The sequence below is a fragment of the Ischnura elegans genome, chromosome 5 (assembly GCF_921293095.1).
Source record: "Ischnura elegans chromosome 5, ioIscEleg1.1, whole genome shotgun sequence".
NCBI lineage: Eukaryota > Metazoa > Arthropoda > Insecta > Odonata > Coenagrionidae > Ischnura > Ischnura elegans.
The window spans coordinates 84,105,946-84,125,493 of record NC_060250.1 but is presented as its reverse complement, the minus strand read 5'-3'; the positions used below and the strand labels follow the sequence as shown (position 1 = coordinate 84,125,493).

Genomic DNA, 19,548 nt, shown 5'->3' with positions numbered 1-19,548 from the left:
CTAGTTGCAGTCATATTATTTCGTCACATTGTTCATTATATTCCGCTGATAAAAACTCCCCCACAGCAACAGTAGCGCACACGACGGAATATTACGTAACGTCTTACGTAAAATGTCTTCAGACACCCAGCCCATCCGACGCAAGATAATGTCCAAGAATACTTTAGGTAATAATTGAATGACCCCTCGTCTCTAAATATCATTTTCATGGAGGTACATTCGAAATTCAACGCTCATTGAAATTTAGGGTCTCGAGTCAAACTCCAGTCATCAAGGCACACTGTTCAGCTGAAGGGCAAGCAGAAGGATATAACCTGTTCATTAGGCCGGCCCTTATTTTTCAGAACTGAGAATATTTATTTCTTCCTAGTCTCAAAATGTTCCAAATGAGGTTTATATTCACGTGTTAAAATTTGGTTGCTTTAAAATAACGGCAACCCGTGTCCCAAGGGCCATAAGTACTGAGGACTCTCAATTGAGTTTTTTGGGGCCGAAAAAGTGCTGCCCCTATGTAAAACGTAAAAGTAATGATCAAATGGGACGATTTTCTGTTTGTTTTGACCTATCTCTAAGCGTTTGCGATATATCGTCCGTCGTAATGCAATCCACTCCCCAGGGCGCCACCACGCCTCGCAGCGCCGCTGAGGTACGGCCCGCACCACTTACTAGAGACTTTCCCGACAAAGTCAAGGACGGAAAACTTAGTACGAAGATGGGCCACTAACTTCAGACTACATATTATAATAAACATTATTAGAATTGGAAAGAATTGTAGAATTCGAAGTTACAGGCAACTGTATCCCCCAAGTATTGAGCGGGCGAAGATTTAACGTTTAGAAGGTTTCGGTTCGCCGGCACTCAACGTCGGTTTCCTTCAAACCTTCCTTTGCGGCGGATCGAACCTGCGAATTTCACGCGCGAGCACGCGTTAATGTCTTCGCCGTGATAATTCCATCAGGAACCGAGGCTGGAAAGGACAAGGAGCGGTGGGGGAACGAATGCAAATTAAGGTCCCACGCCACGTTTTGCATCCGGCTCGCCGCTTTTTTTTGGCTGAACAACATGGCTACCAACATAACACTATCCTAATTAAGATATAGTGATGGGAAAATCATAAGAGGGTGCATTAACTGATTTAAAGGCTGAATGTTTTACATGATACCATACTCATCAGGCAATCGGGATATTCCGGAGCAACACCGTCTAGTAATTTTTCTTTTAACAGTGATTTATTCAATAATAGTCACCGCATTAACTACACTGATGCATGGAATTCCAATTGGGACCATTCCAATATTAAAATGAGACCATGCTTGTAAAAATTTCAAATATATTTAGGAAAGTCAAGTTTTAAATAATATAAAGAGAATTACTTCCGGTGTGCATAGATGAATAAGGGTTCGGTGAGAACTGCAGAAGAAAAATATGTTTAAAAAATGTAAATAAAGTTACATTTTTATATTTTTGCCATTAATATTGGAAATAGAGTAGCGCGGTATAAGAAAAAATGGCTTTAAGTAAGAAATTACAAAATCATTTCTTCCAGTTCTGGTGGGGATGCACTAATGAAGGGCATAAATGCACCACAACACCATGCAAGCAAATGCCACTAAGACAAATGACTCGAGGTGGATCACTCATGAGTGCGTGGTGCAATAACATAGGCAAGCAATAAAATGAACTTACTAGAGAGCATTTTTTCAACACGAATTAAGAAGACCAGATCGGCTTCAACTAACCACTTTAAACCGCAAAATCCTGATAGGCCGGTCTTTGAAACTAGTAGTCCCGCCAACCTAATAAATTAATTCTTTCCATTGAGGAAATCGTTAATGCAATGCCTCAGTCTTGAAACTCAGGTCTTGAGGTGTAAAAACGTCGACTGAGTCCTTGATCGGTACTACAGTAATCAAACGAAGAGGGCGTACGTTAGACGCAAGGTAATATGCACATGGCATAATTATTTTTGAACCACTACGTGTCACCCCACTCTCAAAGCAACGTATAAAACGGTCTTGTAATGCCATGGGGACTTAATTACCCCTGTTGACCACTCATGGAGAGGATGTAGTGAAAAAGAGCGCATTTCTTGATTACTAGATGCAGACACTGTTAATAAATTTGAAAGTCCTTTCATTCCATGCACTCCGACCCATCATAAAATCTTAAAAACACCAATTGGAGTGGACGAGAGCACCTTCACCACGAAAAATACTCTACACTGCAAAGCTTCTTCCCAATAAATCAAGAACCATTCCGAGGCTCCCATGTATTTTCAAACTTAAGAGGCCCTATCTTAATAACGTCAACTATTAATTTATTATTATTTGGCTAGAATACGCACTGCAAGTTGTATAAACAAACATCATCAAAATAAATGCTTTGATAAAGATTTTGCCTTCCGATGATTCAACAAACCAACTGAGTTTATACGGGGATAAACTCGAAAGCACTACAGGGAGCTGTCTCCAATCATTTTTTAGAACAAGAAACTCAAAAAAAAATATATATAAGCGAGATAAACATCTCAGTTAATTTACTATGGTTCGGGAGACAAAAATAAAATAAAAATTTGTAAAAAAATCCTTCTCAAAAACAGTGTACAATGCACTAAAAAGTAAAAAAATTTAAGCTTTTCATCACTCGAGGAATAAATCTTGTGTACTTATTAGGTTTATGAGAATTGTATAAGAGCCTGATATGTTAGTAGGGATTGGAACTCAACATTTATATCTAAACCCAATCGGCAACCAAGCACGGCAAATAAACCACGCTTTACTCTCCGAGTTATGGAAATCTTATTTTTTTATTTTCTACCGCATGTTATTGTTCTTGGAAAAAATGTGTCTTTAAAAGTCATATTCAATTCTACATTGGAGTGGTAAATCATGTACTCGATTAAACTAGAGCTACGAAAGAAATTTCTGCCAGGTCATGTCGCTGTACTTAAAATGCTCTCAAGGAATCACCCACAGATAGAGATCAGGATTCTACGCAAGATTCTACGTGACAATGCTAAAAGAGCGCTCCAAACTGGCGGTGCAAACACCCATTTAAATCAGAGTGTTTTGTGGCAGACGGGGCGGCCTGTTATCTTTCGAAGCGAAAGTATTCTGAAGACCTCCAACGAGTCTCGACCGAGTCAATCAATAACCGGTTGGACCTCCTTATGGAATAAAACGAAAAAAAGCTGACGTTGCGGCGACGATTCTATGATAATGACTCTTAAGAGACAATCGTAGCGAAAAAAAACGGAAGGATCAGCAGACAATGGAAGTTGAGTTGGGGGGAAGGTTGAAGGAGGTCATTGAAACAGCTCCTTGACGAGACAGTGGCGTCTCAAACACCGGGACCTATTTACTAACAGGCAGATGAAAAAGTAGGTGAGGAAGAGATCCATATTTTAAAACTAAACAAAGCAATGGAAATACTTAATAACAGATTCACCGAGTACAAATTATGCTGAGTATATTATGCTAAGAAGAAACTAAATTCGATCGAACAGACTTATAAGGTAATTAGAATAAGCGTTGTGAATGATAATATACATGTGATTAAAAAGACGAAAAAAATTAATAGCGAGCAAACTCCATTTTCATTTCACTTGTTTCAATCAACTTCACAAGTCTACCCTTTCCTTGAATAAAATAAATTTCGAGAAATGGGCGGTCGGATTGGACGGTCAATGAAAGAATATTTAGGGTAATTTAAAATACAAAAGATATTTCGATAAAGTAAGGTCCTAATAGAAAAACAAACAAAATTTTTCCTTTAGATCAAGGATTCATATTCATCAATACTATTTCATTCGTATTCAGCAGTATTCCCACCTTCTTTCATACTATTCATACTTAATCTTCATTCTTTTCCATATTTACCCAATATACATCCTACTCCCATGACTAAGGCATCCACACAGAGACCCATCCAACCACATTCACTGAATTTCCTCAACTCGCAAAAAAAAAAAAAAAATTTCTCTCCTAACCCGCTATAAATTTCCCCGCCTCCCTTTCACAACATTTCAACTCCACTTTCCTAAGTATCCACACCTCAGACATCTACACCCAATCCTAGTTTCTCAGTCTCTCCTTTTCTACTCGTGATAAGATTCAAACTGTTCATAGCCTTTACTCTCACCTTAATAAAATCTGCCTGATACCCGCGTCTCTTTCCTAGGCCGTTCCAAATTTCCAATTATGTACTTCTGTAAGATGCCTCAACCACGTGGGTGTTTCAGTAATGAAAACGCCCTCTAAGAATAACCCATTACTTTTGCAACCTTATTCGTATTACCAACCGTACTGTTTTTGGGAACATAGAAACTTATTTGTGTCACTAACTCTACGTCCTCGAGTGTTTTGGAAGTTTTTTTTTAACAATGAAGAGAACATGCATTGCACGATGGTGAAACTCCCCCCCCCCCCCTTAAACCCCACGCAAAAAATTTAAAAGGTGTCTTTTAAGGTATTGAGCGGATGTGGACGAATCACACCGAATCAATACTTTCATGCTCATGTAATAGGGTAAGTCGAAAAAAACTAAACACTGATGAGGAAGATGAAGCGGCGGTGAACTTACTTTCATAGTCGGTGGGAAAAAGTGGTAAATTCTTCGACTCACCGACATGGATCGCTGGAACAAAAGCATGCACAAACATCGGACATACCTACGCACAAGTCCATGCACTGGAACTGAACTGGAACACGAACCTGACACCGGAACGAATCCCTTGCGAACTCGACCCGCACACGAAAAAATGAATGCCGGATCAAAAAACTAACAACATTCTCTTTGGGGCGTGGATCGGCGAACGGGAAGGTGGTAAATTTACTCATCAAACACTGAACAGACGGGAAGAAATTTTAAGGGAATATAGAATGAAAGAAAACGAGAAATCAATGAGCTATAAGGATAAGAACTCAATGCCTGCAAAACATATAGTAGAAAACAGTTTTTCACCTTTTAAACCTGCATTTCAACATTATAATAACAGGTGTATGTACACCTAATGATGTTTTTATGGAAAATGTTTAAATTGATAATTCTTTTAAACGGTGCGTACGCACAGGGGCGGATTTAGGGAGCTGTGGGTAAGGATCATGATCGCTACAAATTTTGTCAAAATTCAATTTTCATTCCTTCAATAGTTTTTTTATCCTTGTAAATAGAGAAATATGCATTATGCTATATGTACTGCCCTCTCGTTATCTCCTGTGCAAACTTCCATTTCCGTTCATCAATCGTCGCTCGGCGGCTTTGTGGAAGTCCATTTCGCATTGAGTCTTATCTCAATTTTTTTATTTTTCTCCGCTTAGAATGGAACTCGAACTGGAAATGGAACTTCATAGCTGTTAACATAAGTAATGTTAACAGCTATGAAGGATCACCGAAATGGCATGTAAGAATGCCATTGAAACATTATGCTTGCATACCTAGAAATATCCATGGAAATGCATGGCTACAAGTCCCAAACGTGGGAGAAGTTTGAGTAGTATTTATCGTAGAACGTAGCATTACGTACTTTAAAAACGCCCTTATCTACCGGGAGGTATTCCATACTCCCCGGACCCAGGTCACGAACCTCCCTAAATTTGATGCTGAATCCGCCCCTGTGTATGCCATGTGTTGAATGAGTTACTTACTTTCGATTACAGTCAAGTTCCTGGTTTTTTACTTCTCTAAATTGTTTATTCCAATCATAAAATTGGCCCCAACGTCTCTTCTTACACGCTATCACCCATTCCTATATCCTAGTTACTCCCACTTCCAACTAGTCTCCAACTAAATTACATCCTGACTGCCAGCGTTTACTTTATCCCTTGATAATTACGCGAGGCCGATGAAACAGGTCGAGTTCCATTCTAAGCGGAGAAAAATAAAAAAATTGAGATAAGACTCAATGCGAAATGGACTTCCACAAAGCCGCCGAGCGACGATTGATGAACGGAAATGGAAGTTTGCACAGGAGATAACGAGAGGGCAGTACATATAGCATAATGCAGGGTGTCCACTCAAATTGTTCACGTTATTTCAAACTGCTCCACAGAATGCTTTGTACAGAATAATATATTTTCAAAAAAATTTAAAACAGAGTGTATTGAAGGGTCAATCCTAAAACCAAACAGATAATTAGAACATAAGTAATGTTAACAGCTATGAAGGATCACCGAAATGGCATGTAAGAATGCCATTGAAACATTATGCTTGCATACCTAGAAAACTTACTGAAAACTGCACATCTTCAGTGAGGATCATTCTGCATGAAAAGTGTACGGTGGAGATGAAATGCACAAGAAAATCTCAAGAAACAAAAGCTATTATCGCTAATTTCCTGATGGTAGGATGAAAGATTCATACTACCCTCCCTAACCGGTTGGGTAAGATTAAAAATAAACAAAACAATGTTCGACATCCGCACAAGCGAACATGACTGAAATGGCAAAATTCGCGATGACGCATCATTACGTCATGACGTGACGAGTTTCATGGGTATGATTGGACGACTACGACATTAGCGTTTGTTTCATGTACTTCATTTCAATTTTATGTATTTCCAATGAATTAAACACTCATGAAGAAGGAAAATCATCACGTATTTTTGAAAAGCACTTCATTACATTTTATTGTTTCCCACAGTAATACATAACAGGGATTTCCATGTTGGCCTCAGCTTTTGGTTACTGCACAGCCAACAAGAGCACTTTTATACAATTACTCTGAGCCACTCAGTGCATTTGACATCCTTACCGTGTCTAAATATTTAAGAGAAAAATAAAGAAGGCTAGAGTAAGGTGGATTTATGAGTGATTCCATATTAAAAATTATTAAACACTCGCAATAACATTAATCACTTCAAACCTCTCTCGTAAAAGAATTAAGTTATAATAGCTAATCTGACAATGACAATCGTGGAATACATTAGTCACTCGGGAGCCTTCATTATATAGGATACATTTTTCGATGATGAAATTAGATATACGAGTATTCTGACAAGGTAATTAATTCCTGTTTTACAAGAGATGCATAGCATTCTTCGCTTGAGTATAATTCCTGACTGGACAAAACCCTATTCACCACACCGAACGCAATAAGTTTTCGCCACGGGCCATTCCACTGCCTATTCTGCAGAATCAGTCACGAGTTACTCCTCTTTATTCGCGCATTCGGCAGAAAGTACCTCGGAAGAAGAGAAACACCTGGCCTACGGAAAGGGCGATTACCACCTCGAGACAACGGCAACAGTATAAACCGTTAAAAGCAGCTGACGAATTTCATCATTTCAAATTCTGCTTGCACGACCCTTCACACCGCCCGAGGGCAGTACATAGAACCTTGAGCGTGACCCCGGATTGACGTTCATGACCACGAATGTCACTAAAGAGAATTCTTCAGTTGGCCACGAAAGGTGTTGTCATCCAGCGCGCATTTAAATGGGTTCATTGAATTCGCCAATCGCGTCGCTGAGAGGCAGAGCGACCCGAATTTCACGGACACACACGCAACAATTCGGGCTCTCAACCGATTCACGACGGTGTAACCGATGATATTAATAACTTTCAAGTGCTAGTGTTCGTGATAGCAAATAAAATGTTGCAAATATTGGGAATTAATGGATTACTTTGCATCCACCGCTGCGCTGCGGTCATTTTTGGAATTAGATTAAAAAGCGCCGTAAGCGGCAACAAAAATTTATCTCCAGCATGACGGACGGATGCCTCCGATATGTAGTCACCTTGTTCATTACTTATAGGACAGCATTTCGCCATTGTGAATTAGCGGCACGAGAGGACTGAATTATCCGAGAGTACAGGTTTATCGTAGCAAATAATACGAGGCTCTACTAACAAAGCCCATATCGATGGCTAAGTTCTAACTACAAGTACCTCAAAATTTGGCCGGTCCGAGTTAATTCTACTAATACTGTTAATAAAAATAAAATTCAAGCAAAAAACAACTCTTTGTTTGCAAATGAATGCTTCTTTTTCTGTTTTTTTTTGTATTTTTGGGATTTAATTTCAATTAAAATTAAAATTATATACAATCAAAAAAATTAAACTTTCTTTGCTCTCCTGAAAAGTTGCTATATGCTGCCCATTATCGTCAATTGTTTTCATTAAGTACACTCACCAAATATTATGAACAATTTATGCTGCAACGAAACTATCCGTAAACCAACTAAATGTATCGCTACACGTGGAGTGAAATAAATACTAATGCAAACATTGAGGTTAAAAAGAGCAGAAAAAAGCTAAGCAACAGGCCCCGTCGTGGATACCTATTTGAAGCACTCGAAATTACGCTAAATCACCCGAGTTTTTAATTACATCTGAAGGCACAAGCGCATAAAATGCGATTAGACAGCACTGTTGGCGATCACGCCTCAGATAATTCCTGGCAAAAAGATAAAAAAGAACCGTGCTTCCCTTGTTTGGGAGAGGCCCTAAAAATGACATGTTACAAATTTAAGTATACCGGGACTAGCCACGGTGATGACTTCTACGGGAGTCACCCGCAATGCACAATAGGGAACTTGCATATATTTCAGATATAATCAATAGCCCCAAAATTATATAAAAATATATGTTTGCATACCTCGGTGAAAGTTTTTTTATTATTTTTTGACGTGGTTTGCGATATTTAATGCATCAAAGTTCACGAGAATTTTCAAATTCAAGTGAGAAGCGAAAACGCCCGATGATTGGCTGGTAGAAAAGTGACGTCATAGTTCAGTACGAGGCACGGCGGCACGGCCATAGTGTAGGTTGCATACTTGAATACATGCGACGGCGTGGTTATGATTCATTTATTGAAGTGCAGACGTATCGGAGTTGTTCATTGTGACTTCAGGGCTATTATTTGATCTATTTCTCCTCCATTGAAAGCGATAGATTGAGTAAAGATGAAGGAATATGGTTATTCTTACGCTGATCCTAGCAAGCTTCCTGTTACTGATTCCATCATGATAACAGGGTATTTTAGTGAAACTGTAGACTTCGTCGGCTCGGAAAGTCGATGCCGAGAAATGGAAAGGTAGCTGATGTGCATCTGTAATGTTTTATAGTTCATAACAAAGTGAGACTTGCGTATAATATTGGCGAAAGCGTATACTCATGTGAAATGTGTATTCTTTTGGCAGTCCGGTAGAGTCTTATGGTGAACTTATTTCCACCTCGAAGCTGTCGATGATACTTTCAACTTAAAAATACCTTGCCTGGAGGGCGACAGGAAGCTCTGAGGAAGCCAGACTATTAATGTTTCAATTTAGTAGCGATAATATAGACGAACTTCCAACACAATCTACCATCTTGTGACTAAAAACCCCGAAGCCACTTCCTATTCTGCAGAAAGAATCGGTCAATCGCACTTCGATCAATATAATAAACACAACGTCTTCAGGTATTAATAAGTTACTTTTGAAATGAAATACTTCCTAAATTAGCATTAAAATGTGCATGTTTTCCAAACAGAGTCTTTAATACATTTTGGGAGCTTTTCTCACGATATATCTGAAACCTTCTCTAAAGGCGAGCTCATCGTCATTGCGATCGGTTGTCACTTAAAAATTCCGTATCGGAAATCCTAGAGGGATGACCTTCGACGATGTCCGTGATCACCTCCACTATCACTGGAACCCGTGGTGAAAATATCATCCCAATCCAATTTCTATTTGGTTTTAACTGGGGAAAGAGCAACATAAAACTGCACATTCTTTCGGCAACTTTGGGTTTGACTTTCCCTCAAACACACCATTTCCCCTGTGGTGCACATCAGTCCTATCTTTATACGATGGCCTGACAACCTTTAAATGGATCCTTGGTTTATCCTGACAACCAACTAAATGGAAATTGCTGATCCACACATGTCCATTCTTATCTCCATAGTTTCCAAATCAAAGGCCGCGGAACATTCCTCTTGTGACTCAACTTTTTTTTTGAAAAGCAAGCAACGGCGTAGAATAAAATCAAAGAATGCTGCGATTCATTTTTTGTGACCACTTCTGGATTCCATTCTTTTTCCATCTACAACTTCCTTTATCTTTCGGGGTAAACTATGGGACAAGATAATGTTTAAATATTTTCATTAATTTATAACAAAATATAAGTTCTAAAAATACCCAAAAGCCATTATATTAATCCGCACTGATGAGTGTAAATTAATGTGGAAGATGAATGCTGTAGACGTAGTATAGTTTTCCCTAGGTTGAGTTGCAAAGTTCATGAAGTTGACAACGGCTAATTTTTCGGTGCGCGGAGTCACATATTGCACTGGCCGTGTCTACATTTTTGAATTTTTTTGTAATAAAATAAATCAGAATTTAGAATAAAATTTCCTTTAAAATTATGTATAGTTCATTATTATAGCATGCAATGAAGCCAGGATATAAATTTGCAAAGTACAGCGGCACATCATTTTGACGCCGGCAGTAGAAGAAAACGCTGTCTTCTTGGCTGGCACTCGAATGCACGAGGATCAACGTTGCTCTTTATATTCATATTTCCTCCCTTGATTTTAAGCATCATGGAATTTTCTATGTCCTTCCGTAACTGAAATTGAACAAGTGCCATAAATAATTCGAGTCCATCGTACCCATCGAGAAACAAGTATTTCGATTTTTGTTGAGAAGTTGAGTTTTTATTCTACGGCGGCCGAATTATCGAATAATCTCAGTTTCCAGTTATTCAGTCAATTAAATATGGAAATATTATTTATATTAAAGTTATCTTCGCTCACATAGCACACGGGTTTATCATTCCGTTTATAATACTCTTATTTTTCCGTAACGCTCATCCCGACAGACGGCATGCATCGAGGCTTTTCTTCTAATTTCCTCCGTGGGAATGCAGACGAAATTTTTTTCTGGGGTGTTATTGCACAGAGGAACAATGCACCACTTGTAAGTTTTCCTTATTTCACCCATGTTCTCCTTTAAACGCAACATGGCTCTTCCAAACCTGCAGTTACTGGGCTTGGATCTTGGACTCGTACTGAACTATGACGTCACAGCCAAAGATTAGTGGGGGCGGTATTTTTTAGCCCGCGAAACTCGGGCGACTTTTGGGAGTCATTTTCTAGGGTATAAACTGAATTTTAAGCGGAAAAAAGTATATTGCTGTACTAAGTGTTTACTGTAGTATATCAGCATACTGTTTATAAAAAGTATGCAATTTCCCTATTGTGCGAAAAATCCACAGAGAAAAAATCATTCGCCTTGACCGGGATTCGAACCCGGATCCCTCGATTTCCGGCCGAGTGCTTTAGCCAGTTAAGCTACCGAGGCGTCATTCTTCCCTTTGGAAATTTGTGGACTATACCGGACAAGGTGGTATGGACTGCTGAGCATATTATGCGACGAGCAGTCCAAATCGTGCGCACGGCGCCACAGCCGGAGAGTAAAGTCCGAACTTTGAACACATATAGGTGTTCTCTCTTTGACGAATTTAAGTATACCGGGACTAGCCACGGTGATGACTTTTACGGGAGTCACCCGCAATGCACAATTGTGCGAAAAATCCACAGAGAAAAAATCATTCGCCTTGACCGGGATTCGAACCCGGATCCCTCGATTTCCGGCCATGTTACAAGTTTAGAGGATACCAAGGCGAAAAAGATATGACTACTTAAAAAGGGATTTAAAAAATTTAAAAAACACTGATGTTTAAATGAATGGATTTTACAAATCGCGCATGTCGTAGGTAATATCAACAGCATTTAGGTCATAATTGCTGGAGCACATTAACAGGACGAATCACTCGAGCTGCCACACTGTCTTTATTCACCTTACGCCTTACGAATCAGATTGATTGTCAACGAGTTCAATTTGAGGTAATTCATCTACAGTAATAATATAAAAAGCTTTAGTAAATTACCACACTTATTTTAGACAGCTCTTAATTAAATGTGAAAACATTGAAACCGGTTGAGCTAATTAAAAAGAGTGGAAAATTACTACAACCGTTTGTGTAATTACTTTCTAAAGCCTTTATAATTGGCGCTATCATCTTAAAATTTTAAGGGTATAGCAAGTAGATTTTTTTCCACATTTCCTGCATTTCCGATATAAAAATATTACATCAGAGATAATAATGATTTTTTTCGGATTCGAGGGACAGGCAAATGTTGGCAATGGTATATTTATTATATCCTGACAGTTTCAAGATGTTTGCCCATGTTTTTAACGAGCATTGCGCCACAAATAAGACTGATCACGAGGGAGTGTCCCGCCTTATCGAGTGAATACTGAATTAAAGTAAATATCATTATTGAAAAAAGGAACATTTATACTGCGGACGCCACCTTTGAAAATTTCTTTTTTCTAGGCAGAGCCCTCATGCCTTGGCCTCTTCGGCACTGCTTTGGATAAGCTACTGCATCTACGCCACGGAGACGAAATAAGGAGCCGATACTGAAACAAGTTATTATAATGCTACATAATTAATTAGACAGAGTGATTAAAAAATGAGGACGAACATATTTTCACTGATACATTTCCTGGCAAATGGACAGAAGATAGGAAATAGTACCAGTATTTAATGAACGGAAGCTTTGAAAAGATACGTACAACATGTTTTTCGTAACATTGACCTTGGCTTGAATGACATGTCATTCGGGAAGCAACCGTTCTATCTACGGGAGCGTTAAAAGGTTCAGCCGAGAGCGCGTTGTCATCGCCGTGGGCAAATCACCTCGTCCACAGCGACGTCAAGGAATCACCGACAATGAGACAACAAACGTCGCTGGACATGATAGTGACTCGGCAAGAATGCGCTCCAACACTCAAATAAGCTTGAGTAACTTTTTGGTCTTCCTCCGCGAAATAATGTGCACCACAAATTTAACGAATTGTTCGAGCCACGATAACGGACGCGGTAGAGGTCCCTCCTTAATAAATACGAAATAAGCTTGTCGGTTAAAAAAACTTACCATCTCATTCCCTCCACCGCTAATCCCGTCAAATAACGCGTAGAGCAAAAGTAACCGTGACCAGATTTTTCTCAATTTTTTGTTCTCGTTGAGATCAATAGGACTCGCAAATTGTTAACACAAAAATATGAAATTCTAATAAATGGCTTAGCATAAAAGTCACCCTATTCACTGATGATCCCAGTATCATGGAGGCAAACAAAAAATTCATTTTAAGTTGTACTTAAAATCAACGCTAACTATACGCTAATTTTCTCACTAATTACGCCGCATGTGGGCTACATAAAACCGGTAAAGTTAATGGCCTTGAATTTTAAAAGACAACTTAGTTCGATACGGCGGTATACAGCGTCACTTACACCGAATTAACGTATTTTACCATCAATCACAGAATAAATTAGCGAATGGCTGCAATAGCAGTATGGAAGGGTGTCCACGATTCATTATCTTTATCTAGTAAATCATACCGCAACTTAACCATACGGCTTTTACAAACGGAGTCATATAAGTTTACAGATTTGTAAATGCAATTATATCGCATACTATGACGCGTAAATTCTGAGAGCGCGTGACCGATTAAGGCTAGGATGAATACCTGCTGCATGCCTGGTGCGGAATCACCCAATGCCACACATCCTGGTGGTGGCTTGTATGGTACCACGTAGATGTAGACACGATAAAGAGCATAATTTGAAATTGTTACAAATGTAACGCAAGAATTTTTCATCGTCCATTAATATTGTAATCCAGAAAGAACCACTACAGTTCAGGCAACATTAGAGCTAAAAACGCGGCCTTAAGGATGGCCACACCCTGAAACCACCCAGAGAGCTTTCTGAACCGCACGAGTGACGCCGCGGACACGAAATAAGTCCGCGGCCGTTAAAGGATTACGTCGAAGGGACTACGAAAGAATGGACATACGCGCGGTGGAAACTGGTTTTTTTCGCCTCGTCTAAGAGAAGCGAGCGCACCACTGGGTTATATAACGGATGGGAAACGCGTGGCGTTGGGAAGGGACCGATTCCAAATAGAAAAACGAAGGGTCAAGCGATGCCCGTAAGGGAAGAAAGCGGAGCGTGTACACAGAGAGCAGCCTCCAGATATATCCTCCGCTCGATTCCCCGATCCAAATTACGCGAAGGACTCTCAAGGCAGGCCGAGATGTGACTCGGGTCGCGACCTGCTGCAAAATATCACGCATGCCCCACTCCGGAGGCCGGGCGCGGGCGGGGAAGATATTTTTCAGCGGCATTCCGATACCCTCTGGCGATTCATAGGCAGTGAAAATTACATGTATATGTTCGAATACGTACTCACAACTCCAGCGTTTTTTTTTTCGAGAAAAATGATTGACACATCTTTCCGTCATTATATTAACGATGTGTCAAATTTGACAATACGAAATAATGCTGTATAAAAGCTTTTGGGCTATGTCGCCGTGTCAATTTTCCCTTGAAAATCCCAGATTCCCTAGAAAAAGCGACCAGCATCGGTCGGGAAATCCGAAAATTGACGCGGCGACAAAGTCCAAAAGCTTTTAACCAACATGACGAGTACCCGCGGAAGTTTTAACGAAGAAATATTAAAAAACTAGATTATCTGATTATACAAAATTCAGAGGAAATCAGTCTTATCATTAGGACCATCCTTCAAATAGGATTTATACCACATGATGTGATGACCGACCAAAATCACAGTTAATATCCTGTCAAATCAATTAAGCAAATTGCTGTCTAAACGCTCGAAGCTCCCATGTGCGGATCTACGAAATAGTAAATGAAAATTAACTCGAAAAATTCCACACTGTAACTTCATTTCCGACGACGTTTTCAAAATAGTTTGGTCATTATTAAGGCTTTCTCTGGCGTCGATGAGAAATTTTGGTACACCTCAATTTTCTGAAGCCAAGTCTCAGCAAGGCGAAATTTGATGGAGCCCAAGATCGCGAGGGCCACTGATTAATCGAGTACACATGCATTATTAATTTTAAACTTTCTTTATGCTTACATTTACGACTTCTTAAGTGCAAAATCAAGAGGCCTTTTTGTTCGTCAAAACGAAATTCGTACGGAAACGGGATTACAATACCGTTGTATTTACTTTTCCGTCGAGCTATTACAGATATTAGAAACCACAGATGTACTGAATAATGCAATATTTCCTCTTCCCAAAAGTTTGGCACGGAAAGGCATATTTCTGAGCGGTATCGCAAAGTAACATCATAATGATTTAAACTCAGAATACATTTCACTGACCCACCAGAAGTAAGATCAATGACGTATCCGAATCTGTGCCAATTGGCAAAGTAAAGAAAGGAGGAATATTTACTACTTCCATACGTTCGGTAGTAGTGGTAATAATGGCACGATTTCATTTTCGTGGTAGCTAGGGTACTCTGTACGCGTGTAGGATAACGGAAAGGGGAGGAAAAAAGAAGAGAATAGTTGAATACTGCCCTCATAGTGAGTAACAACACATCTGCACATTATCATATTTATCGTTATTCATCAGCGAAGACATTTCTATGAACAAAAATGGAAGTCAAATAATGAGGGAAATATGAAGCATTAAAGTAATAATATCATACGCCCACCCTTAACATTCTATCGTCCTCGACCGATATACCCTCTCTAGAGGTCCACGCCTGGAGTTGGAGAATGGAGCGGAGAGGTGCGACATACCTATCTTAAGGCCGTTTTACACGGTACATGGAATTGCGCAATCTGACGTACGTGCGAAGGCGCAATCATAATTGCGTCGTGTATAAAGACGTGAATTGCTAGAACACATGCGAGAATACGTGGATGCGAGACGGCAAAGTAGCCCCTGTTCTAATTTCGTTCATGCATTCGCGCAATTCCGCGCCATTCTAGAAATTAATGCAGCTCTAACCTGCGCAATTCCGTGCCCCGTGTAAAACGGCCTTTAGGGATGTTGACCAGTAATGATGATGATGAAATAACATTCATCGATAAGTAGCAGTAAATAACATAGTGCTCCAGATTAGAAAATGGATCGGGAATTTTATTTTGATTCTACAGAACAAAAACAGATTGGGCTGCACGATTCACGTCAAATCAAATTTGTATCTTCTTTGAGGTTGATTGAAAAGTATTCGATCAAAACGACGGCAGAAATGAAGAGCTCAACCTGGTCGGTAACCCGAGAAAAATTCAATGTGGAAAAAATTGCTGTTTTTTACAAATTCATGAGGATTCGAAGCACACTAAATATAAACATCGAAAAGGATTAGAGACGGCTTTGAGATAAAAATTTGCTTACGTTCTTACGAGTATTTGCTCTATAAAATGAACTAGTGCCCTTAAGGTATTCATGGCTTCAATACAAAATTAACGAGACGCCTTAAAAATATCAGTCGAAAAAACGTCCACCTAAACGATGACACTCTGCTGTCCAAAAATGTCGACTAGGTCAAGGACAAGGCGTGCCATTCCCTCCGACAACCCTCCAGTGTCAATGAACGCTGACATCCTCTTTTTTTGTTAGCCGAAGACGGAAAGCAATCCAAGAACATCGCCGGCTGACCGTATAGCCATACCATTTGACGACTGAGCTTGCTGGTACAAGTGCGTGTAAAATTACGGAAGCCATCGGCGGTATTCATGCGAGTAACACTTACATGAACACGAGAAGGGGTCCCCGCTGCACTTACGGGGCTTCAACTCGCACAAAAAATGCTTTCGAAATTTTGAAGACCACCAGATGAATGGATAGGGACACTCGTTGGAATGCCTAACAAACGTTGGATTGAAGCACAAAAAAATTCCATGCCACTTTTGAGGGGTATTTGCTTCACATGAAAATACTGGCAGCTACGATTCCCGTACGGGTTGCATATCTCACAGCCGCGGTATCGGTTTCCATGTGCGTCGGAGAGTTAGTGAAAGATCTGTATTTGAAGCTGATGATGAAGCACAGCGACGAAACTAGTTGTTAGTAAAGTCACATGTGAAATTTACAATGTTTATTATTTAAAACGAAGAAATATCACCAAGTCACGCCTTAAACCATCAATTTTGTTAGTGAAAGAGTCATGTGCATTCGACGCCTGTAGGGGGGCTCGCCCCTCTGCCCTTTTTAAGAGCCGTTCTTTCGTTAATATTTACGCTAACTTATTGGAAAAAATTAGGTAACTATTAAGCAAACCATGGTGATATGAATAAATTGTACGAGTTTTCGAAAAAACACATCGGACAAAAGTCATTCATATCAACTATTAGCCACTGCAGTTCTTATTTCGCATTCCTTCTGTTTCGTGATCTGCGGGAGGGTAGATAATTTACTCTCTCGACCAAGAACATGAAGACGCGCTTCTTAGGTTAGCAGTAGGGTAACTGTCTCACTTGTCGACCCTTCGACGATAGCGAAGTAGGCAGCGTCGGAGATGATTTAACTAACCCGGTTACAAGCCCAACAAGCACATCTACATTGCTCCCCCAAAAAAAAACCGTGCTCCGTAGTCTCGCAGAGATAAATCTTTGATAGGTCTGTTAAACTCTCAGCACGCAGTAATACTTTGAGAAGCGGAAATTACGTGGGAAGACGTTTTTTCCATTGTAAAAGCATGGCCCACGACCAATTTACTACGCCTTTTTATGAATACCGCGTACAACTCACACGAATGTACGAGTAATCCTAAATTGTGGACTTTCCACTCGGAATACATTTAAGCGACTAACTAGAAATAACTGAATGGTACTGGTCGATGATACTGAATGGTACACCCAGCCTCCACCGCCATGAAAAGGATGCTGGCCCGTCACGTTCTCGAGGGAGAATAGACAACCGGCGGAAAGAGTCAATTAATTAATTCCCATCCTCCGTCATCACTGAAGGGACGACACAGTATTTTAAATATCAACGACATGAACTGCCCTTATGCACTGTACGATGTTTTGACTGAGGGTATGGCCGATTGAATGAAGAACTGGTTTGTAAGGGATACTCACGGACATTCACATCTCCAACGGATCCCTGCTTGAACAAGGCGTATACCTCCAAGAGGTCATCGTCCTTGGGGGATGTCTTCAGTTTCTTGACATCTTCCGCAGCCTTATTGAACCTCTGTCACATGAAAAACAATAAAACATCCTTAGTCTTAAAAGAGGTGAATAAACGGACAAATTCAAGAGAATTGCAGTCTCAGGGGCGAGTTAGCAAGGGCGGTCCAAATTATCAGGCTGATCCAAAAATAGATCATCCAAATGGACCCCGACAGGTTTCCCGTAAGTAGAACATTTTTAAAGAGGAGAGCATTATAAATAATGACAAAACGACAAAATATCATCATTATTCCATGCATAAACCGGCTTTTCACCGGAGAGCAAATGAGAACGGGAGTCGCCTTAGCTCCCACTACAGCCCTGAAAGGCCTTTCGTATTCCTTCGATAAGGTGCTACGAATTGGTTGTCAAATGTAACTATTCATATTTGAGAGTTAGGATAATAATCAACAACGAAAACTGAGGACAATATCTTTTCCTAATAGGAAAGCGGACTCCTGCCGGCTACATTAAGGCAATCACATAACAAACGGCCCTAGTTTAAAAAGTCGATAAAAAAGCAAGAATATACGTCAAAGACAAATCATGCAGAACTAGAAAAACGCCAAAGCGCCTAATTGAACGAGTAAACCGTCCCTTCCCTTACAGAGAGACAACGGCGCCGGCTTATAATCGATGCAAAATTAACTCATATCAATGAAAATTAAGAAAGATTGATTGGCTCACCTCGTCAAGGGACATTTTTTCCACTGTCAGGAGACCTCTGTAATATGAAAGCAGGGAATATAATCACTCGAAGTCCAATTTTCATCATCCAAACAGTATAAAGACAAATAAAAACAATTTTCGATATCAAATTCAAGAAAAATATACATCACTGCGGTAATACAGCTGCAGGGAAGCAGTTAAAAAGGAATCCACGAGTTCAGTTATGTAAAAAGCCGATAAATAGGCAACGTACCTAACTTCTGAACGTCCGTGTAAGATTGTATCAACGACTCTTTAATCTTCCTGCTCAAATCGCTCCTCTAATAGCTAGAACACGAACGCTCTCTTCTGGAGGTTAAGAAAAACATGATAAATAAATGACAGGCGGAAAATTTTTCTCATCATAACTGTAATGCCATCTATTGGCATTTCGTGATACTAGAAGAGTTGAAGGAAATTGTGCTTATCACTCAAATATTATATCCTAAAAAAGGGTTAAACGCCCATAAAGTATGTTAAATATCTAACTATTTCATGATTCGCAGATGCTTCTGCAAGAACTAACAACCTTTCTTCGGGTAGCCACCAAAAACCAAGCATTCACGCGCGAGATACAAAATCTACCATGTATTTTTTGTTTAAAACTGGCCTTAATCACATTTTTTGGACTTATTGAAGATTAATGTGAAATTTATCTCAAGAAATATAAAGCAAACTACTTTATCACTGCCGGAATTGTGCTTAAAATTTACATCAGCTGAAATTATCTCGAGAAAAAAAATGGATCGGGACTACTTCGGAACCATCGCTACCGTTTTCTACCTAGTACTTAGGAATGCAAGTGGCATTGCGGCCGGTAACTCTGTTTTAGTTATCCCAATGGATTACT

The 19,548-nt window shown here is 39.7% G+C and overlaps 1 protein-coding gene across 3 annotated transcripts in view; it reads right to left on the bottom strand.

Moving 5' to 3' along the window:
• The window catches only part of LOC124159144 (putative acyl-CoA-binding protein), a 56,589-nt gene extending 37,569 nt beyond the window's left edge, over nt 1-19,020 (bottom strand). The window contains exons 1-3 of one of the 3 annotated variants that reach the window (XM_046534727.1): nt 18,913-19,020; nt 18,678-18,714; nt 17,898-18,012 (exon numbers count right to left, since the gene is read on the bottom strand). In XM_046534727.1, coding sequence (XP_046390683.1) covers nt 17,898-18,012; nt 18,678-18,692 — 130 coding nt within the window. In that variant the 5' untranslated portion in view covers nt 18,693-18,714; nt 18,913-19,020. Of the gene's footprint in view, nt 1-17,897; nt 18,013-18,677; nt 18,715-18,824 lie in introns of all 3 variants that reach the window. The other 2 variants (XM_046534728.1, XM_046534729.1) reach the window with 2 other exon arrangements.
• Between the last annotated feature and the right edge of the window lie 528 nt (nt 19,021-19,548).